Source organism: Psammomys obesus, unplaced genomic scaffold (genome assembly GCF_907164565.1).
Source record: "Psammomys obesus unplaced genomic scaffold, mPsaObe1.curated_primary_1811, whole genome shotgun sequence".
Lineage (NCBI taxonomy): Eukaryota > Metazoa > Chordata > Mammalia > Rodentia > Muridae > Psammomys > Psammomys obesus.
Window position 1 is genome coordinate 2,489,335 of NW_026587556.1, and position 21,863 is coordinate 2,511,197.

Genomic DNA, 21,863 nt, shown 5'->3' on the forward strand with positions numbered 1-21,863 from the left:
TGACAAGCGGTGAAGCATGTCTCATCAGGTAGCAGACATGCTCCAGAAGCATTCGAAAGCATTGCACAAAACTAAAGGAACTTTGCTGAAATCCTCAGATACCCCCACATGGCTCACTGTGATGCCTACTACGGTATGCAAACCTTTAAAGTCAGTGCATACGCTTTCTGAAATGAGATGGGCTAAATCTCTGCACATTTTAATGCTATTTTAATTACTTCCGGGAGCCTCTGCTCTCTTAGTCAACTGCCTCAGGGTGAATTATTATGCTTGAATTCTAAGGTAGCAAGACGGACTGATTTATCCAAACTTTGTTAATCTTTGGAACAAAAAGGAAGTTGCAATTAAGCTCATTTAAAAAAATTAAAACAAGAGGTTGGAGAAGCTAAGTAGAACTCTTGTTTTTAGAGATTTATTTCATTTTTAATTATGTGCGTGTGTGTGGGTGTGTGCTTATGTGTATGCAGTGTCTGAGGAAAGCAAACAGAAGGTGTCAGATTCCCTTAAAGCTGAAGTTACAGGTGGTTGTGGGTCTCCTGATGTGGGTGCTGGGAACAGAACGTAGGTCCTCTGCAAGAGAAGTATTTGCTCTTAGCTTCCGAGCTACCTTTCCAGAACTTTAAACGGTGTTCTTTTGCACAACTCAAATTGTAATTCTTAAAAACAATGAGATTCATGCATTTTGACTGAATTTTGTATAATTATGAGTGACAGATACAGTGTGTGTGTGTGTGTGTGTGTGTGTGTGTGTGTGTAATGCTTAGTGATGTATATTTTAAAAAGTAAATAAATAAAATGATAACTCCATTAACAAATAATTTCACTACCAAAATATGGCCAAACAATATCACTCTTTGTTCTATATTTTCCTCTCTCTCTCTTACTCTCTCTCTTTCACACACACACACACACACACACACATAAATGCACACACACATTCTCTGGATCCTTAGGATAATGAATCATATTTCAAAGTAAGTTTTTGTAACAGCCGAATGTTATTTCTTTAAACAAAAACACATCCTAAAATATCTCACTTACACATGCATGGAACTGGGTGTTCATCCTGGAACAGGAGCAGGCCAACTTAGATACATCATAAAACAAAGACAATCTCAGTTCTAGACAGACACTATCCTCAGAGACGCTTAGGACTTCAAAGGGATTTCTTTTTCATTGTCTATACCATGCCCAACAAACAAAGCACAATCTGAACCTTCTAGGAATAACATACACAAATTAATTTTCCCATATTTCCTGATAGAGAATAGCAGTAATTATTTCAATACGTGAAGTATTTTGAAAAACTGTCAACGTAAAGCTAATCTGCTAGCAGGCAGAAAGAGATTACAGGTGAAAATTTTCACTGAATTACATCACTTAGCATTTACTTTTGAAACTTATCCAAATATAAACTTGAGATTCATGCATTAGTGAAAATTAAATATATTCAACTGGAAAGCAGAAATTTTTTCATAAAACAAGTAGCTTTCTTTTAAACATCTGATATTTGTGCTGTGCCAGTATCCTCACAGTTAACATTCTAGTGAACTGCAGTGATATTGTACGTTCAGGTTTCAGACCACTGTGAGGCCAAACCAAAAGAATTTTTGGACAGTATGCTTGTCGTAAAAAAAAAAAAGTTTATTTGGTAAGCATTTCTGAAAGTCTCCACTGGCTCAGGGGTATATTTTGGGGTACTGCATGTCTTACTAAGAAAAATATTTTTCCTTACCAAGCTCTCAAAAAATAGAAGCAAAATGAAAGATTGGGTTATTTGAATGCAAACAAAAGAAAGAAAGGAAAAAAAAAAACTTGCCATTTACAGCACTTACTGATTTGAATGTCTGTTACTTGTCTTCGCCATTAAGATCATAGGCTCCTTGAGCTCAGGATCTGATCCATTCATTCATCCCTTCACTCCCCAGGTATTTTTAAAAGGCTATTTTAAAAATAAAATAAGCTTTCTGCTTAGCCTTATAGGGATGAACGAAAACCAGAAGGGCAGGAATTTACTGCATTTAGTGAGAACTAAAAAGGCAAGTATTAGGGGAATCTCATCTCACGCAGTAATGATGGCACCAAAGCCCCTAAGCAAAAAGGAACATGACACACTGTAGAGGCAGAGAGTTTGCTGGGAACGCTGAAGTAGCCCAGTGAGCAATGGAAGGCATGGTGGTGAGAACAGATGGAATCCAGCACACAATCAGGCTACTCTACAGAAACGGAAGGCACTGGGCACACAGCAGCAGGATAGGAGGCTGCTGTCTGAGGAAGACATGGCTGCATGGGACACAGAGTGGGAAGGGGGTTCAAACAGAATGGGTTCTTTGATCTTGGAGTAGCACAGGTAAAAGTGTTTGTAGGTTGTCTGTCTTCACAGCCTGAGAGAATGTCTCTCACACAGCACACACACAACTACCATATATTAAATGATGCATTTAAAGCATTAGATTTCCCTTGTGTGTGCAAATAATGCCCTTAACAGACGTAAGGGCATAGACCTGTACCATCATCCCTGAGACTGATCTACTTTTATATTCTGCTCTCCCCACAGTGACTGAAGGATTTAATATAATGGGTAGGCTTGGGAAGCTCTTCCTGCCTTGAGTTTAGCAAATGGAATTTATATCTAAAACTGGAGAGTGATAATGAAAATAAAAACAATATTTCTTTAGCCAACATTGGGGTCTTGGAATGGCAAATGAGATCTTCTGTGCTTGTCAAACTGTCTGAGTACTAGTCCCATCCCAACTGAATTTCCAGAACTCATGTGTGCATCAACTTAGAGTCACAAGGATGCTCTTCAGAATTCACATGGGACAGCATGGATTTGAGCAAGATGGCATTTTATTTCCCTCCCCACCATTCCACCTACAAAATATTTTCTTTCTTCACCAGGAGTCTATAATAAAAGCATTCATCCTTGGAAAAAGTAACTTCGCCATTTTCCCATGTAACGTGAAATGCTTTAGAAGCATTCAGAAGAGCAGTTCAGAGTGTGGGAAATATGGGTTTCCTTGGTTCTTTGGGTGTTTTGATGTAAAGAAAAGACTTTTGAGGGAGATTAAAGACACACACAAATGTGGGAAGCTAACTTTTGGTAATTCTCATGGTGTAGGTGTCATAACAATCTTGAGACTACCCAGAAGAATTACAGATGTAAATTTAATTTGGCAGATAATACAGACTAAATATCCCCAGTCCCTACCACACTCATCACAGTGACCCCAACTTGTCTGTTTATTGTTCTCCCCTGGTCTTCAAGGCCTAACTATGGAAAGTTAATGTGTATCTTTTTGTGTCTTCCATTTTGGTACCAATTATAAAACATAGAACTATTTCAACTGATTCTTAAACGAAGTCATAAATTATTTTCGAGTATTATTTTTATGCTAATGTGTGTGTCACTTATATGGAGGTGCCATTACAACCCAGAAGAGGGATCCCTTGAAGCTGAAGTTTCGGGGGTCATGAGCTGCCCGGTGTGTGCACTGGAAACTGAACCTGGGTCCTCTGCTGGACAAGTACACACTCTTAACTGCCGATCCATCCTTCTGGCTCCAAACCATGACATCTTTCTGAACTAAGAAAGTATTTATGATAGATTTAATAAACAGCTTTTTTTTTCCTGCCAGAATGCAGAAAAACAAAGTGCAAATATATATGAGGTAGCATGAATGTACTAAAGGAAAGATTAAGGTGACTATATCCAGGTATCTGCTTAATATTTGCTTAGGTCTCTCAAGTGAAACTCATTTGTGATGTACTTATGAAGTGGGATATACTTGTACATATACTTTGAATAGCCATACCTTGTACTGTATTTTGAATGTAAATTGATGTGCCTGAGTAAGCACTAATAAATAAGATTTGAATAAAACCAACCAGTAAAATCTAATGGATCAAACTAGGATATGAACACAGCAAGTTCACAGTTTCCGCAATATTTCAGTATTTATCAAGTCACATTAGGTTTAACATGTACAACAAATCTCTAAGATTAGTGGTGATTTGTGCTGACCACAAACACAAAAAAAGTAAAAGTTTAGGCATCCAAGTCTGTTGACCAAATCATTCAGATGGTTAATTCTCAAAGGTAGCACGTCCATAGTCAAAGTCCAGTGTTCCCTCCTGGTCACCACATGAGTCTAAAGGCAGGCTATAGTTGTGCTATACAGTTTGTGTGCTAAGACTTAAAGACTCTATTAACTAGATGAGCCTGTATACAGCAACTTTGATTGTTAAAGAAATCTTCTAGCTTAATGGATTTCAAACACAGCATCTAAGTAGATATTAATATTACATTAAGAAAGAATAATTTACCCCCTGCATGGCAAAACCAAACTATATTACACATGTATCATCATTTACCCTTAGATGATATGCTTGAAGAGAAAATATGAATCTAAATAACAGGCAAAAGGAATCCTTGCTGATGGAAGAACCATGTAGTATTCCTTTGAGATTGGCTATCATTTTTGAAAAATGGCATAATGAAAGTGTCTGGAATGTTGGAAAGATTGTCTCGACCCAACTATTGGTTACCCAAATGTATAATTGTGAAAAGTTTCTGATTCTTAAGATGTATGTACTTTGTCATATATGTGTGATATGTTAAATTTTCTAAAAAGGGAATTAGTTAGATATAAGAATAATATTTCATAAGAATATGGAATAAGTGACCAGTTAGAATGAGCATAATGCAGTATTATGCTTTTAGGTGAGTACATAACCCTAGCAGTGACAGACAAGCCCCCATCAGAGCCATCCATAATTAGACAGTACTCTCTGATGACAAACGGGGTGTTTGGACCTGCTATCACTCTGGGAAAGTTGAACAGAATATGAGAATCTTGTCAGAAGAATTTTCACATGAATTGTTGTCTATTGATGAGAGGTTAAGCAATAATAGTGAAACCTAAATCATTCTGAAGAAACATCCCTGACAATTTTAGCTATCTTAAGTAATAATGTAAAAGCTCAGACAATTTATATGGCATATGAGTTAATGGATAAATAAAAGTGTACTAAACATTCCAGATACGGGAAATATACAGTACAATAATGGACAGCTGTACCAAAACCTATCAGTTCTTAAAAACTTTAATAGGAATTAGAATCTGTGCCTGTCTCCATATACTCTATATTTGTTTGTAAGCCCCTCAGTTTATTCACTGTGATTTTTACAAAAAGGACTTAGTTTTCTAAATCTATGGTCTTTCATAAAAATATAGTTAAATTGAAAACATTTCTAGCCACATGTCTATATAAACTATCCCAACATTATCCCCAAGACCTGAAGAGAAAAGGGTTTGAATTTGCTTTGGCAATTTATATAATCAGATAGTAGAAAACTGAGTGACTGGTTTCTGCCAGAGCTGAGGATTCCTAACACTTCAGGTGGTGACATCTGCCAAGGTGAGGGCCACGCTGTACAGCTGTCCAGGAGCAGGTGCTTGAGAGCATGGCCTTCGCACACATGGACCCAGAGACACATCAGTAAAAGGCTGGGGTATGAGGGAGTGGTGCTACAGGAAGCTACTTTGACCAAGCAAAGCTCTTGGGCACTATGGTCCCAATCACCAAGCTCCAAAGTTTGGAATGCAGGAGGCAAACATGTCTGTAGTCTAGAACATTAGAAATAAAAAGTAAACTCCAAATTTGGATCGATATCAGCTTATTATTTAATCTTTCAGAGAAAACCGAGCAAAAATCCAAGAGCCTGGTTTCATTTTTACCCTTGAAATAAAAATAGGGCAGAACTTGCCATTTTCATTATTTTGCTTCTTTAATTAAGTACCCTTCGGTTTTCAGTCACAAACTGGACTGGCTTAGGAAAGACATAGCCCTCTGTGGTGCCAGAGGTAATGTTACTTATGTACAACCTCCAGGAACTTGTCTGGCCTATGACGGCCATGCATGCAGCCGTGCAGTCATGCGTTCATGCAACATAGCAGCACACGACACAGTGCGAAATTAGCAAAGAAAAGCCCCTGATGGCCATGCTCAGAAATTTCCCAAGGGTCTCCTTACCAAACAGTGAGATCCTATGCCTGACAAGAACTCCAAGTTTGCAGAACAGGCTGAGGACAAAAGAAAAACAAAAGGAGAAAAGGGGCGGGGAAGGGAGGTAGAAAAAAGACAGGGGGAAATAAAAATAAATTAAAGATGAGAAGAAAAGGAAAGAAAGAAAGAAAAACAAAACAGCTGACCTATGAGCCGGAAAAAAAGCAAACATGATGTCACGCAGAAAGGATTGGTTCTCTGAGCAGGATATGGAGTAAGATAGTAAAGAAAGAATTTCTGCGTATCTTAACAAACATGGTTAAAAAAGCACATATTATAAGTAAAGAAACAAAAATAAAATAGAAAGCAAAGCTCATTAATACAAAAGCCATCTCTGTAAACCTCACAAAGAACAGAACTACAGGAGAACCAAGTGGAAAGAATTTAATTTCCTATACCCAAACACACATGTTTATATTCATGGGCACTATTTACAAACAAAAATATGGTACTTTGGGCATAAACATTACTGTGAGTTTTAGTACTCCTTTATTTGGTAAACCATCTCTTCCAAACTCCACTGTGCTCCTTATGTAAATACCAGACATCTTTTGGACTTAGACTTCATGACCTAGAAATTGAATCTAAGCTGATTATCTGATGATCAGATATTGGTAGGTATGATAACCAGAGGCACCTCCGTGATGACAGGGGAGTTGGGTATCTTTCTTATCTCCCTACATCAGGGTCCCAGGAAATTCACCGCAGTTATCAATGGTAGATTCCAAATAACCATGGCTTGTATTCTACAGTAAGTATCACAACCCCAAATCTACCACCCCTCAGTGGAGATGCCAGAGCTATGAGAGCAAGAGGCTCTACCTCTTCACCCCTTCCCAGACTCCTGGCCTGTCAAGGGCTCCCCTTGTAAGGAATCCTTTGCTGATGTTGCTCACTCCCTTCTCACTGTCCCTAACCCTTTCCTCCAGACTCAGTCCAGGCTGTACAAATCCTAAGAAGCCTTTCCTGATGTCCAGGTCTCACTGCCACTGCCACCCCCAGGTGTTCCTTCCCAGGAACCATCCATGGAGTTCTGCTATGGCACTTAATCACCAGGTCACAGCCTCCACTACCCAGAGCCCTCCAGGGAACAGCTCTTGTCTCAGTCCATACTTCCTAGCTTCCTTCCCTGGAGGACTATAAAGGTTTACCTAAACTGTGTTCCTCCAGTGGGTGATCCTCACTACCCACGCTCTCTGGGGAAGCTCCTACCACCCAACCCCCACCACCACCACATCCCCAACATCGGTGGTAGGCAAACACTGGAGACCAGCCACACAGAAAAGTACATTCTGGCCAGATGGATCTGTACTACTTTATACCAACATGGATAAATTGAGTGTTAAAATTATATTAATTGATATTTTTTTTTCTTTTGAGACAAGGACAAGCTACACAGCTCAGGCTTGCCTCAAATCACTCAAGAGATTCCAGGCCAGCCTTGAACTCCTAATCCAATTGTTTCTGCTCTTAAGTACTGAGAATACAGGCAGGTGCCACCACACCCAGCTGGATTCATTTATTGGTAAAAACGGATTACATAGGGTATTTTGTAGCTTTTCCAAGAAAATGTACACCTGCAAAGGTCTGAGTCAGATTTGAGGAAATCATCTATCAGAGCAAAATATTTCAAAAATAAAGACCTCTGCATGTAGCTCTTACGTGTGAGATTTGATGTTGATATCTATATTATTTGTACTATAATTTTATTTACTAATTTTTAACAAAAGCTACCCTGACCAAGATTCCTCATCTACTGAGCTTCACAGTGGCTTCGACATGCCCTTTTTCCAGAGACAGGTTTGTTTGTCTACAAAGACTGACAGCTCAAACCTAAGGTGACATGCTACGTGGCTGCATCCTTGCCTATGTTAAAGGACTTTGATCACTACCCTCTAGCATTCCAGTGAAGCATTCTGAACTCTCCTGGACCACTGAATCTATAATACTGGCTATATGTAAACCTGGCTACTCCTGTAGGATTCACACCTAGACTGTTGGGCTCTTTCGGAAACAGGACAGTTCTGCATCTCCTTCCACTCAATTCTATTCACTCAAGGAGAATGTGCTAGAGAAAGGTCATTCTTCTCCATCTTACTGCTCCCTAACAATACAGCATCAGCGAGAAAGATAGGCATCAAAGGCTAATTCCTCCAGGAGTGTAAATTTAATTTTCCCTTTTATGTCATCTGATTTTGGAGACAGAATCTCTGGGCAAACTAGGATCTGTGATTCTAACAAACCAGAGCCCACACACACCCTAAAATACTGCTTGTTACTCGGCTGTCCCAAATCTTACTCCCTGAAGACATGATGACCCTGACTTTAGACATAATAAATGCTTAGGAAAGAATTTTGAGTGCTACGAAATGAGTAAGTCTCTCACAGAATCAGGGGAGAAATTAAGTCAGACCCAGAAAACTACTGCTAGGAGCAATCATTAAATATGAATCTAAACCAGTATTACAGGACTAACAATGTATTTCAATGTTTCCTTGTCTAGTCTTAATAGACTAGGTCAGTAGTTAGGATTTCATCTACTTGATTTTGCTCTTTCATGTCTGTGAATCTGTGTGTCTGTCTGTCTGTCTGTCTGTCCCTGCGTGCTTGAATGCACACACAGAAAGAGTTAAGTGCTGGAAGAGACAGAAGAAAGCAAAGTTACAGATGATTGTGAGTTATCTAATGTGGGTGCTGGGAACCAAACCCAGGTCCTCTGCAAGCGTAATACATGTTTTTAACCACTAAACTGTTTCTCCACCCCCTTGATCTTATTGTTTGTTCATTTTACTTAAATATTTAGCTCAACTGATAAAAACTCAGACATCTGAAAAATCTCAGGTGTGTCCATCCTTGCCTCTCAAAGAGATTAACTGCTGCTATGATATTGTCATGGTGCTCGCTAGTGGCTGCTTCTAAACATATTTGGACCATCAGATTTTCGTTCTCATTTTTAAAACAGAACACATAAAATGTCACAACGTATCTATAATACACTGTGCGGAGAAAAAAGCTGTTAAAGTCGTGTTTATTTCTTACTATATGTGAAAAAGTAGGTATTTCCACAAGTTGGGTTAATAATATTTTAAATGCTTTTTTTTCCCATCTTGGTCATTTCCCTAAGTTAGATATCTCTAGCCATCATTTTTAGCTACACATTGTATTGATCTATCGATTCACCCTAATTTATCATCACCTCATCTAGCTAAAGTGAGCCCAGAAGGAGCAGGAGATTCAGGGTCTGTCATGCTTTGTGGGGTCTGTGTGCCTCTGGGTTTCCTAGCTGCTTGTGTGTTCTTCCAGTTCACACAGACCTGAACCCAGAGACATGGATGAGCACCCCCGTGAAATTCTGCAAAACTGCCCTTTTCCTTTCTAGGGAATTCGGGGAGAAAAGCCACGCCCAGGTCGGAAGTGGTGTAGCCTCAGCTGGATGTGACCTTGCACTGCCTCCTGTGCTCACAAGTGTGTTTTATCAACCTCACAGGGAGATCAGTATTTAAGGAGGAGAGAGAGAGTCAAGAGAGACAGAAGGAGACAGGAGACAGAGACACAGACAGAGAGATAGACAGACAGAGAGAGAGTGTGTGTGTGCAGTGACATTGGTAGGCAGGGAACTAGATAATAAAAGTTACATGAGCTGGACGTTCCAGCCAGTTCTGCCCTCTGACATTATTCCAGCCTGGACTGTTCAATCCTCCCCACCACTAATGAAGGTTCCCCCTAGTCATGCCTTACTCTACTTGATGATATGACATGATCATTCCACATGGCAGGGAAGTCAAGGCCAAGAGAAATGCTCTTCATGTTGTTTACCCTCTTTGATGAAAATATTGCCCAGACCCATTCTAAAAGCTAGAGATGGTTGTGAGCAGTGTGCTGCCAGAAATCTTCATGGCCACTAGGTCCTAACAGAGTTTTAAGAAAGTACATTCCAGAATCACAGTAGACCCACACATTTAACCAAATAAGGCATTCTAAGATGCCAGGTTGAAGGACCCAATAGAATACCAGAAAGATATGTTTTGTTTTGTTTTTTTCATTCCATTATCTTGATGGGGCCATGGTTTAATTTTTTTTTTTAATTTAAAGTGTCTAAGTATGGCATTACCTTTCTTAAAAAAATAAGAGCTATCAAAAATAATAGATTTTCAAAGAAATTGATGTTCAGAACATTGTTTTCCATATGGAGATTCCTCCCCAGGCTTCTTAGGGACTCTGACTGTCATTTTGATTGGTTTTGTACTGATGGCTGGAGATAGCACCCTTACTACTTTGTCTTGAATGGTGTTTTATTTTGTTTGTTTGTGTTGCCTTTAAGCCACGAAATAAAAAGATCTGTCTCTAACATACACATGTGTTAACTTGCAGAACCTCTTCACACCCAGTGTTAGGCTCCCAGGAGAGAGGAGGAGATTCTTCTCCAATCCCTGCTCAAGGTCCTGGAGCTCTCTGACCCAAACAAAAGACAGAGAAATCAAACATAAAACTTTAAGGCCAAAGCTCTTTACCTTGTCACCATCTCCTTCTCTTTGTTGGATGCATGTCCTCCAGTACAGAGAGGCCTGCTTGCAGCAGACAGGAAGTACAGGCGATGGTTTTTGAAATACTGATCAATTAAAGGAAGAACAACCTGCAAGAGAGGAAGGGAAAACAGATCTACAGGGTGAACTACAGGGGTGAGGATGACAAAAGCTCGGAGCCCACAGAGATCTCTGCCTGTGCAACACGGGCCCCATGCTGATTCAGCGGGTACGTCTAGATCTCTCCAGCTCATGTGTGCGCACGCGTGTGTGTATCCACGCGGGCATGTGTGTGAGCATGTGGGAAAGACAAAGTAGGATGTGCTGCGACACAGTTATGAGGAATGCAGACATTTTCAACAGTTCAGAATTATTTTCCTTATTTTCTCAAAATGAGGTATACATGATAGTGTTCATACAGTACAATTCAGTGGCTCCCAGGCTCCCAGATTCCAGGGATGACCACACACTGAGTTGCTATTATCAGTGAGAGCTCCCGGGGGTATGGTATCATCCTGTTTGCTCACTGTCTACCATCATTTCTCCTTTATAGATGTGAACTGGAACATGAAACAAGTGTCAAAATGACACTGCTGCCTGCTTCCCTCCACAATGTTCATGGTGTCTGTCCTCTCCCAAAGCCAAGGTCCCCATTCTGTTCAAATTTGGCCCTGCTGCCCTGGATTGACTCTCTTCCTCTGTGTACTCATGCACATATCTTGGTACACACACTTTCCTGCTTGTGAAGGGCACTTCTGACTCTCCATGCTCCTTACTGGCAGACCTCAGCTCAGGAGTGCTCCATTGGATGGGCGGGTCTCTTCTGACCTACTTCTTAAGAGAAAAATCTTATATTCTCTGCCCCTCTGAGGCATTTGTATACATAATTTTTTACAGAACTCTCTCTTTTTCTCTCTCTCAAAGCCTTTCAGGCAAAAGACAGCAAGAAACGAGGTTGGATCTTTAGATCCATATAGACATTTTCTGGCCTCTAGAATTGTTACTCACTCTATTTTGCTGGATATGGTGTTTTTCTCCTACCTCATGGCCTGAAACAGTTATACTGAATGACGACACAATTTTATCACTCTCTTGAAAGTCATAATAGAGCCTGAATATACTGGATGACAGACAGTAGATACTTGATCAAAATGGAGGATGAAATTAAGTTACATTTAACATCTACAAGCAACAACTAGGGGTGCTTGGTAAGTGTGTTTAAAGGTATTTTAGTGGCATGAATATGTACCATTCTGGTAACTGGGTATCAAGGGAGGATTGCCATAATGTAGTGGCTAGAAATGACTGATGATTTATCTGCCAATCACTAACTGTCATCTCTCAATCTGCCATCTATCCATCTATCACGAACAATATGCATCCTCATATAAACCACCTTTTTGGATGGCTAGAACAAACTCTGAGTGCTATTGAGTAGAAAAAAAGAGGACCAGTAAAATGTATAATTCTGAAAATACAACTGAAGGCAGTTATTAATCATTCAAAAATCTATCAAATGTGGTCTTTATATGATCTGAAATATCTCCAATACAAGTAGATTGGAAGAAAACTTTGAGTAACAGTGAGCCTCCAGCTTAACAGCATGGTGTTGTAAGAGGCACACTTAGCCAAGGGAAATTAATGTATCTGTCACAGTCCCCGTGCCCGTCTACTTCCTGACACACCTAAGGAGATAAGTGTTCCCAGTGGTCGGCTGCACTGTCCTTAGTCCTTGGCTAAAGGTAGTGATAATTCCCTAGCAATATGCAGAACCCTGACAAGTCCTTACGAAATAGGGTCGACAATGAGGATGGGCTATACTCTTCCTATGAGCAATTTATCCTCTGAGCCTCAGCTTGTGAAAGAGCAAGATCAAGACCCCACAACACAGAATTTATAGCCAAAGCAATATACTCATTCATACATAGCTAAGCCCTTTAGGTAACAGAAAATGTGTGAAATGTTAAGAAATTGGGCTATTTCTTCCGTCTCACACAAGAAAGCCACTAGAATTAGAACTTGGATTTTTGGGGGAGCATAACTAAGTCACGGGAGAAACACAGTGGGAAGAACTGAGCAAATGTAGGGTAAGTACTGACCAAGAACCCCAGAAACAGTCCCATCTCACGTGAGTCATGCAGGTATGTCTGTAGTGAGAACAGCATTTATGGACAAGTGTATTCTAAAAAAGTAGCGATGACCCGATGAGTCTATTTTGTAAACACACACACTGAAGCAGAAACAAGGCACACTGTATACTGTACTTTGGCAAAGAACTTGATTTCTTGCTCATACGGGAAATGTTCTCCTTTGCTTCTGCTGCTGCCATCTGTAGACAGGAAGAGATTTTTAGGTCCATGTTGAACTTTCAACATTATAAGAGATTCACCCAAAACACATAGCTTAGAACGCCTTCCTAAATGTATCATCCCACCAAACGGAACAGAAAGTGCCAGCCGGAGTATAAAGGCTAAATTCAGCAATGTGATGAAAAGTCCCAGTTCTTTAAAAAGCAATCTGGTCCAGATTTGACAGTCGCTGTGGCTACTCATATAGAGAGTTATGAGCACAAATACACCTTGGACCATCTGTGCTGGTTAGTGTTAATGGGCAGCCTGACATGGCCAGAAGTCCCTGAGAAGGGAGTCTCAGCTGAAGAATTGCCTAGATCAAGTTGGCCTGTGAGGGTGCCTGTAGAGGACTGTTTTAAAGGTGACCTGATGATGGAGGACCCGGCCCTCTTGGGTAGCACCATGCTCCAGGCAGGGTTGTATAGGAAAGCTAACTGAGCATAAGCCAGCCTTCCAGCCAGCAGGCGCCATTCTCCATGTCTCCTGCATACTTGTTGGCTGTAAAGTTAGCTTCCTGATTGGAGGGATCACTGTGCAGAATAGAAAGTCTGCTTTTGAGTTCCTGCCTTGACCTCCCACCGTGATTAATTCCTGTGGCCTGGAAGGAAAAGCTGAAACAAGGCCTTTTCCCGCTTACGCCATTGGTCAGAGTGTTTGTCATAACAGAAACAAAACTAGAACATTGTCATATAGACACGTCAACAGAAAGTAGAAAATCAAAATGCCACATCTTCTGGGACTCGCATTAGTGGGGGAAAATGGGCATATATTATTTTTTATTATTATTAATTAATTAAATTTACATCTCTACCATAGCCCCCCCCCCTTCTCCTCTCAGTCCTACCCTCCCTCCGGCATCCTCTCCCCCCTGTTCCTCAGAATAGGGGAGTCGTCCTACCCAGACACCCAACTCATCTATTCACATGAGGACTGAGTTTGTCTTCTTCACCTGTGGCCTGGTAGGGAAGTCCCATCAGGAGGAAATGTTCAAAAAGCAGGCAACATAGTCCATGTCAGAGGCATCTCCTAACTAGTGGCCAACATAAAGCCCAAGATGCCCATTGGACTTATCTTATTGGGGTCTGTGCGTTGTAGTATGACTACCTTCTAATATATGACTAAAATCCACTTATAAGTGAGTTTATACCATATGTGTCTTTCTGGGTCTGTGTTACCTCACTCGAGATGATCTTTTCTAGTTCCAACCATTTGCCTGAAAATTTCATGATTTCCTTGTTTTTAATGCATGAGTAGTATTCCATTTTTTTTTAATGTACCACAGTTTCTTTATCCATTCTTTGGTTGAGGGACATCTAGGTTGTTTCCAGTTTCTGGCTATTACAAATAATGCTGCTATGAACATGGTTGAGCAGATGTCCCCGTTACATGCGGAGCATCTTTTCAGTATGTGCCTAGGAATGGTATGGCTGGGTCTTGAGGTATGGCTATTCCCAGTTTTCTGAGAAAGCACCAGATTGATTTCCAAAGTGGCTGTACAAGTTTGCACTCCCACCAGCAATGGAGGAGGGTTCCCCTTTCTCCATATCCTCTCCAGCATGTGTTATCACCTCCAGTTTTGATATTGGCCATTCTGATGGGTGTATGATAGAATCTCAGAGTCATTTTGATTTGCATTGCTCTGATAATTGGGGACATTGAACATTTCTTTTAAGTGCTTCACCACCATTCAAGATTCTGTTACAGAGAATTCTCTGTTTAGCTCTGCAGCCCATTTTTTTTAATTGGATTATTTCATTTGTTGGTGGTTAGTTTCTTGAGGTAGGTTTTACAGCGGTTTTTGATAAAGATGGGCTTGAACGCTAAGGCTTCTAATATTTTCAGGAATTTTTTTAAAGTTAACTTTAAAACTAGCATGCAAAGTAACAGTTACATTACAGCACTTCCACACATTAGACTCTGTTCTCATTTCTTCCCCTCTCCTACTGCCCTTCCCTATTCTCCTTGCTCCTCCCTTTCACAGGCATATTTCATTGCTCTTTTTCCCTTGCACATCTACCAACTCTGAGGCTACTGACCACTTGGGCCAGGAATGAGGAAGAGAGTCAGGATGTTAATACTCAGCTGCAAAATCAGGATTCTGCTACAGAGCAGAGGCACCCTGACCTATGTCAAAAGAGGATTTTCTGCGAGAAACAAAACCACTCTGGTTTCCCCGGGGTTTAGAGCATAAAAGACACAGGCTCAGAATCGATTGTCCTTAGCGTGTTTGCTCGGAAGGCAGTCTCCTTTACCTCCTTCACGTATGCAGAGGTCTGTGCAGAGACACACGGGAGAGTTAGTAACAATCTAAACAACCCTGTCAACATGCAGAACCTTGTCTAGAACTAAAAGTTTCAGAGATGAACATCAGAATCCAGACTGAATGAAGCTCAAAGTGGCTTGTGCTAGGAAAAACAAAAAACTTTTGCTATCAGAAATAAGAATGATGATATATGCTTTGGCAAATCTTAGGTACAAATTCGGAGTAATTTTTTTGGAAGACAGATGGTATTTTACAATATCAGAAGAAGAAAAATGATGTTATGTACTTTTGGAGTTTTGGAGGGGAGTTTGTTTGTTTGTTACATTTGAAATTTTCCTCTGGGTCCTGGGGGTAGAACTCAGCATGCACCCAGCAGACGCTCTACTAGAGGGCCGCAACTCCAGCCCTTGGTCTGCGTTTTAATTTTGAGGCGGGATGGCAATGAGTTACCTAGGCTGGCACTGACCTCACTCTCTAGCACATGTTGGCCTTGAACCTGTCATCTTGCTGCCTCAGCCTCCCATGTGGTGGTGTTACAGGGCCTGTTCCTCCAGTCCCCTAACTTACAAATATCTTCATAAGGAACTTTCCTGTGTAAAATATATCAAGATGGCTTTGTGCACAGCCAAAACAGCAAATATTTCAGGAAGCTTAAGAACTATCCTGTTTTGCATTAAACATGTTAATGAAATATGAACAGGTTTGGAGGGAACAGGAACACACCAACAGAACTGAAACTGGAATAGACGAAGGAGGAGAGGGAGAGATGGAGGGAGGGGGAAAGAAAGATAAAGAGGAGCTGATAATGTTTTTATTAGGGGTTTCCTAGCTTGCAGTTTTCTCTACCCTCTGTAAAACAACTGTGCAGTGGCACAGAAAGGCCCCTTGATGAAACTCTCATCACCAGAGTGTTCAAACTTTCAGTACTAAAATGCTATTCTTAGCTGGGTGTGATGACACAGGCTTTAAATCCCAGCACTCAAGAGGCAGAGGCAGGTGGATCTCTGTGAATCCAAGACCAGCCTACTTGATATAGCAAGCTCAGGGCTAGCCAGAGCTGGCGACATAATGGGACCCTACCTCAAAAAACAAAATAAATGAACAACAAAAAGAAAAAAATCCCCCTTTTATTGGAAATATGCATCACCAAAAAAGTTTTCCAATACAGTGTTATGTTAAATACCAAGAAGCTCAAGCGTGAACAGTCTCTGGTCACCCCAATGCTGAAGATGTTTGGTTCAGAAAAAAAGGCCCTTTGTGCCAGAGGGTCACCACAAGCTTACAGTAGACAAGTGCCGGAAGTAACCAAACTTCCGTCAGGGTGTGAGAAATGTGTTGTACACTCATATGACACATGTGGATTTAATATTCTCAAACGTGATGCACTTTCCAGCAACGTGATGGTTACTGGCTGTTACACACTCCTTTGTACTGAGATGGGCGGGACGTGGAGGCAGCCCCATCTTCTATGCTTTGGACGCCCTGGTACTGCAAACGCTGGGCAGAGCAAGAGCTGAGTGAGGAGGAGCAAGACCAGCTACGCTACGTACCAAACTCCAGGATGTACTGATGGGCCTCGTCCACGTAGCGGATGAGCTGCTGCAGGAAACTGTAGGCAAATCGCTTCTCAATGGAAGGTGTGTCCAGATCCAGGTCCTTGAACCCTCTAGAACAGCAAAGATAAATATAAAAGAGCGCATATATGTATATATGTGACTCTCAGAAGACAAAGTTGTACTTCGAAAACTACACATAAAATTGAAGGGGACATATACTCCTGCTACTTATGACAAAAGGCGGGTTTAGCTATAAAGAATATATGCATTGGACATAAAACTAAAGCGAATCACTCCACTGCTGGGTGTTAAAATGTTGCATTTATGCACAAGGAAGTGGTTCTTTTTTTCTTCCCTTTTTGATTAGAGATTTTGCTGAAATAATGGAAAGCAGCTGAACGAAGTTACAAAAATAACTTAGGGAACAGAATGCTAAGGGCATTCATGTCTCTGGCATGAGTTGTGATGGTTCAACTGTCCACTTGATACAACACAGGACCACCTGGGAGGAGAATCTCATGGGAACTTCTAAACAAGTTTGGCCTGTGACCACATCTGTGGGTGACTGTTTTGGTTCCCCTAACGGATGTGGGAAAACTGAGAATGAGTGGCCTCATTCCAAAATGTTTTGGGGCCCTGTGTTGTGTAAAAGGAGAACGTTTACTGAGCACGAATCATAGGTGCATTCATTTTTCTCTGTTCTTGACAATGGTGTGACCAACAGCTTCAACCCTCTGCCCTTGTGACTTCTCTGAAGATGGACTGCAACATAGAACTGTGAGATGGAACGCACGCCTTCTCCTTTAAGCTGTTTTTGTGAGGTGTTTTACCACAGCAACAGAAGGGAAGGTAGGACGTGTACTTTGAACATGCTAAGCAGCGGCCCCGAGTCAGGGCACTGAGCTCATTTTCATTTGGAGACCCAGTGAACATTCGGAAAGAACATGAGATGGGCGTCCACTTGCCTGGATACAGCATAACCACTAATCTGTAGAAACTTGAAGATGTCCTGGGCCTTCTCTCTGTCCTTGGCTTTCTCTTTAGCTGTCAGTGTGTCATAGGGCACTAGTAGGGGGTGGTTTCCTCCTCCTAAGAGATCAGCAAGAAAAATAAATAAATAACCCACACACTCTTAGATGACACCCAGCCAACGGTACATGGGCCTTCTAACAGGCAATTTAAGTCTGAAAATACATGTATTTGAAATATGAAATGCTGATTACATTCGCCTCCACTGTGGAAGGAAAACAAAAAGCCAAGGGGCATTCTTTATGTAGGCAGAGCCTTAATTTGACAAGCGGTAATAAAGAATGAAGCAGTCATAACTGGGGAGAGATTTTTAAGACAAGCTCCAGGGTGATGGTTCATTTTTCTGTTCTAAGGAGAGAGGAAAAATGTTTTCAACAAGTAGTTCTTGTGGCACCTTCTGGATCACAGTATACATATAACTACACGCAAAATGCATGTAAGCTTGCTAAGTTAAAAGTTGGTCACTATTGGGTATCTGATATTTGAAGAATTAAAAGCTTTCAGCCAGTAGCTTCTAGCAAGAGCCTGGATATCCTATACATTTAGAACTTGTAGAAAACAGGGATAATTGTAAAAAATCATAAGAATTGGCCAGGTATGGGACTACATGCCTGTAATTTAGCACCTGGCAGGTGAAGGCAGGAGCATCAGGAGTCAGAGGTCATCCTTAGCTATACACATCGAATTTAGTTCCACTCTGGGCGACATGAGATTTCATCACAAAACAAGAGAAGAGAACTCATAAGGAGGGGTGAGGGCACCACTAAATGGCAGTCTGACTCTGGGGACCCCACCTTGCTCTTCCATCCCTAATTTTTTCACCACTGGCCACATAGGTGTGGGCGTGTTGTGTGGAAAGAAAGGATCTAGAAGAGTTCCCAGGATGCTACTTGAAACGTGCCAACAGCTTGCTCTGACTTGTGAACTTGTTCACATGAAAAGAAAGGAAAGTTCAACCCTTGTCTCCACGGCGCAGCCCCACGGCTCAACGTATTCCAAGTGATGGTGAAAGTGGAGAGGGAATTGCAAGCCAAAACCTTGCCACTGGTTTGGTTCTGACAGTAATTTCAGGACTTAATTCTGATTCTATTTCTTTTCTTCCTCTCTCATCATTAGCACATCTCAGTATTAAGCCCAGGGCCTTGTGCATCCTAGGAAGCCCTGAGCTGCAATGCCAGGCCTCATCCCTCTTTCTCTTAATGATACACGTTTCTATTATGGCATCTTCTTCTCACTTAATGTTCCATACACTTCTCCAGGGCACCAAACACCAGAGTGCTCAAAATAAAACTTTCTCCAGGTTTTTCTAAAGTAAATTCATCTACAGATATAATTACACAATGATGGTTAAAAAAAAAAATCAGAATGGGCAGAAATGAAACCGTTGAGGTTCAATGTTGAATCACCGGGTGCTGCCAAACTTCACTGTTGGAAGTGACACACAGAGAGAAACACACACATCAACACATAAAAATAACATACACAAATATGTATACACATACACAAACATACACAAAAAATGTGTACAAATTAAGGACAAATGAATAACAATGCAAGAAAATCTTGGTATAGAATTCATTAGCTTGAAGAATATATTTATGTAAGTAAATTATAAATATTTCATTAGCATTTTGGTACTTTTTAAAGAGAAGAAACGAGAGCAAGGCAATGATTCAGTGGATAAGAACACCCACTCCTTTTCCAGAGGACAAAATTGGTTCCCAGCACCCACACCACAACCACCATCTGCAAGCTCAGCTCTATAAGAGCTAATGTCCAGTTCCTTCCTCTGCGGGCACTGCATTCACATACACAAATAAATAATGACGTTTTAAAAACACTATTTTACAAACATTTAAAATAAAGAGGAGAAAAGAAAGCCAGTAACGTAGGAGCCTGAGTCAAGAGGGTTACAGCCTAGTTGGGCTACAGAGAAAGTTTACAGCCGGCCTCACATCTCATAGTAACTCTGTCTCAAACTCAAAGGTAAAAAGAGGGCTGAGGACATATGTCCCTGGAAGAAGGTGTCTCTAAGGCCTAGAATGCACAAGGCTTAACTGAATCCAATCCCAGCACTAAAAATAAAACTAGAGAGAGTGAGAAAAGAGCAAACACAAGCATGAAGATGGCATAACATAACTAGTGTAAACAAAAGGAGGAGTCTGACATGGGGAGGCATGAGACAGGCAATAGTTTAGCTAGACATGAGGATCGTGGTCAGAGGCTGAAGGAATATAACACACTAACAACCAGGTTTCTAGCACTTTGATACTAATTGAGATATTTGAATGGTAGTATAAATCCAGATAGCATTAAGAAACAAAGAAGGGGGAAACATCATTAAAATACAAGGAATACACACTAACAGTAAGGAAATTGGGTTCTTGTTGGAATCCGATGCAAGCACATTTGAAACATTTTTTTTTTGTATAAGGAAGGTATGGTGAGGTTTTAAGCAAATGAGACAACCTATTTCATGGGCATCCTTCACTCCTATAGTAAAATAAAACTCTCGGTGTTTTTAAAATATAGGTCTCTAGGAAATACTACCTTTGGATTCCAGCTCCATCTTCTTCTTCTTGGCCCATATATTGTGGTAGTTTTCAGCCATCATTTCTGCCATAGCCTACAATATAACAAATATTGAGGAGTCAATTGACACTTCAGTGAAAGAGGACAAAGCTGTCTTCTCAGGTGGAGACATGTCTTAGAGGAACAGAGCAGACTATCAGTGCTGAGATGAACCTAAAATATACTCAAATGCAACACTCTCATCGGGAAAGCCAATCCCACAGAACTTTAATGATCTGAGAAACTACACAGTAAATATCTCCATACTGTGGATTTGATGGGAATAGCCTTCGTTATTCATTATGCTTAAAACGTATCATTTGCTAATTCAACAATGAAGCTTTATAGAGCATGTGGGTATGGACAAAAAAAACATAAATACAAATTTGTGTTTTAGCTCATAAAGTTTTATAAAGCAACCTGTACCTTCTTAAATAATGAACGGTAAAAACATCATATGGACAAATATTTTACTTATAGGTTATTTGTGTCTAACCCAAGTGGGGAGACTTAGAACAAACAAAAAAAAAAATGTGATCTTTTCTGGGGCCTTGTGAATTTTGAGGGAAAGATTCTAACATTCGTATGCTCTTTCATAGTCAAGATTACAATGCACTTTAATTGGTTCCTAATGAGCAAGAGTTAAGAGTCCACCAAACATTTACACATGTGAAGTTAAAATTTTAGCATGTGAAGTTAATGTGTACATCCTTAGTTATCTTGAGCTAACACCAATCATACTAAGAGCAACATTCTACGTTGACTTGATCACTTAATCTCTGCGGTAATAAGTTTTCATCTTTCATTCAAATTCCAAGATACATTCCCTAATGACACAGAGCAGACAGGGCTACAGATGGGACAAATGGAATGCAATCAATTTCCATAGATGAACAACCTTAAATATGCATTCTTTAACACGAGCAATTAAGGCAGTCATTACACAAAGTATTCATCATTATTTATTTATCTTTCCTCATGCAGTTTGATATTTGTGTGTTGGTAGCTCTGGTGACCAGAAAAGAGTGTGTCACATCCACCTGTACCTGAAGTTACAGAGACTGTGAGCTGCTGATATTACAGGAATAAAGTCAGTTCCCTCAGGAAAGTAGCAAGTACTCTTAACCACTGACCCATCTCTAGAGCCCCAAAGAAACATCTTTAGAAAGCTGAACAGTAGCACCTTCATCCTGTGTGGTATTCACCAAGGCCCCCGTGAAGGCCTGAAACCTCAGATAGTCGTAGATCCTTAGTACAGTGTATACATCTTCCCCCATGTACCCTGCCGTCCTGCCATGCTGCACTAGAGTTCATCACCCCTCCCACGCTCCATGCCTCAGGCCTCCTCTGTATCACTGAGCTTGCAGTCTGGGACCACCATAAAATAAGGATAACTGAACACAAGCGCTGCCCTACTCTTTCAGCCAGTCTGATGACACTGACATCTACTACATGGTTAAACTGAGGTCAGTGCACAGAACATGAAGATACTGAATGCAAG

The 21,863-nt window shown here is 40.7% G+C and overlaps 1 protein-coding gene across 1 annotated transcript in view; it reads right to left on the reverse strand.

The window, feature by feature from the left end:
- Window positions 1-21,863, reverse strand: part of Ryr2 (ryanodine receptor 2) — a 380,472-nt gene that overhangs the window by 104,325 nt on the left and 254,284 nt on the right. The window contains exons 57-62 of the mRNA XM_055603932.1: window positions 20,342-20,417; window positions 17,728-17,851; window positions 16,757-16,872; window positions 12,857-12,921; window positions 10,581-10,702; window positions 6,037-6,086 (exon numbers count right to left, since the gene is read on the reverse strand). Coding sequence (XP_055459907.1) covers window positions 6,037-6,086; window positions 10,581-10,702; window positions 12,857-12,921; window positions 16,757-16,872; window positions 17,728-17,851; window positions 20,342-20,417 — 553 coding nt within the window. The remainder of the gene's footprint in view (window positions 1-6,036; window positions 6,087-10,580; window positions 10,703-12,856; window positions 12,922-16,756; window positions 16,873-17,727; window positions 17,852-20,341; window positions 20,418-21,863) is intronic.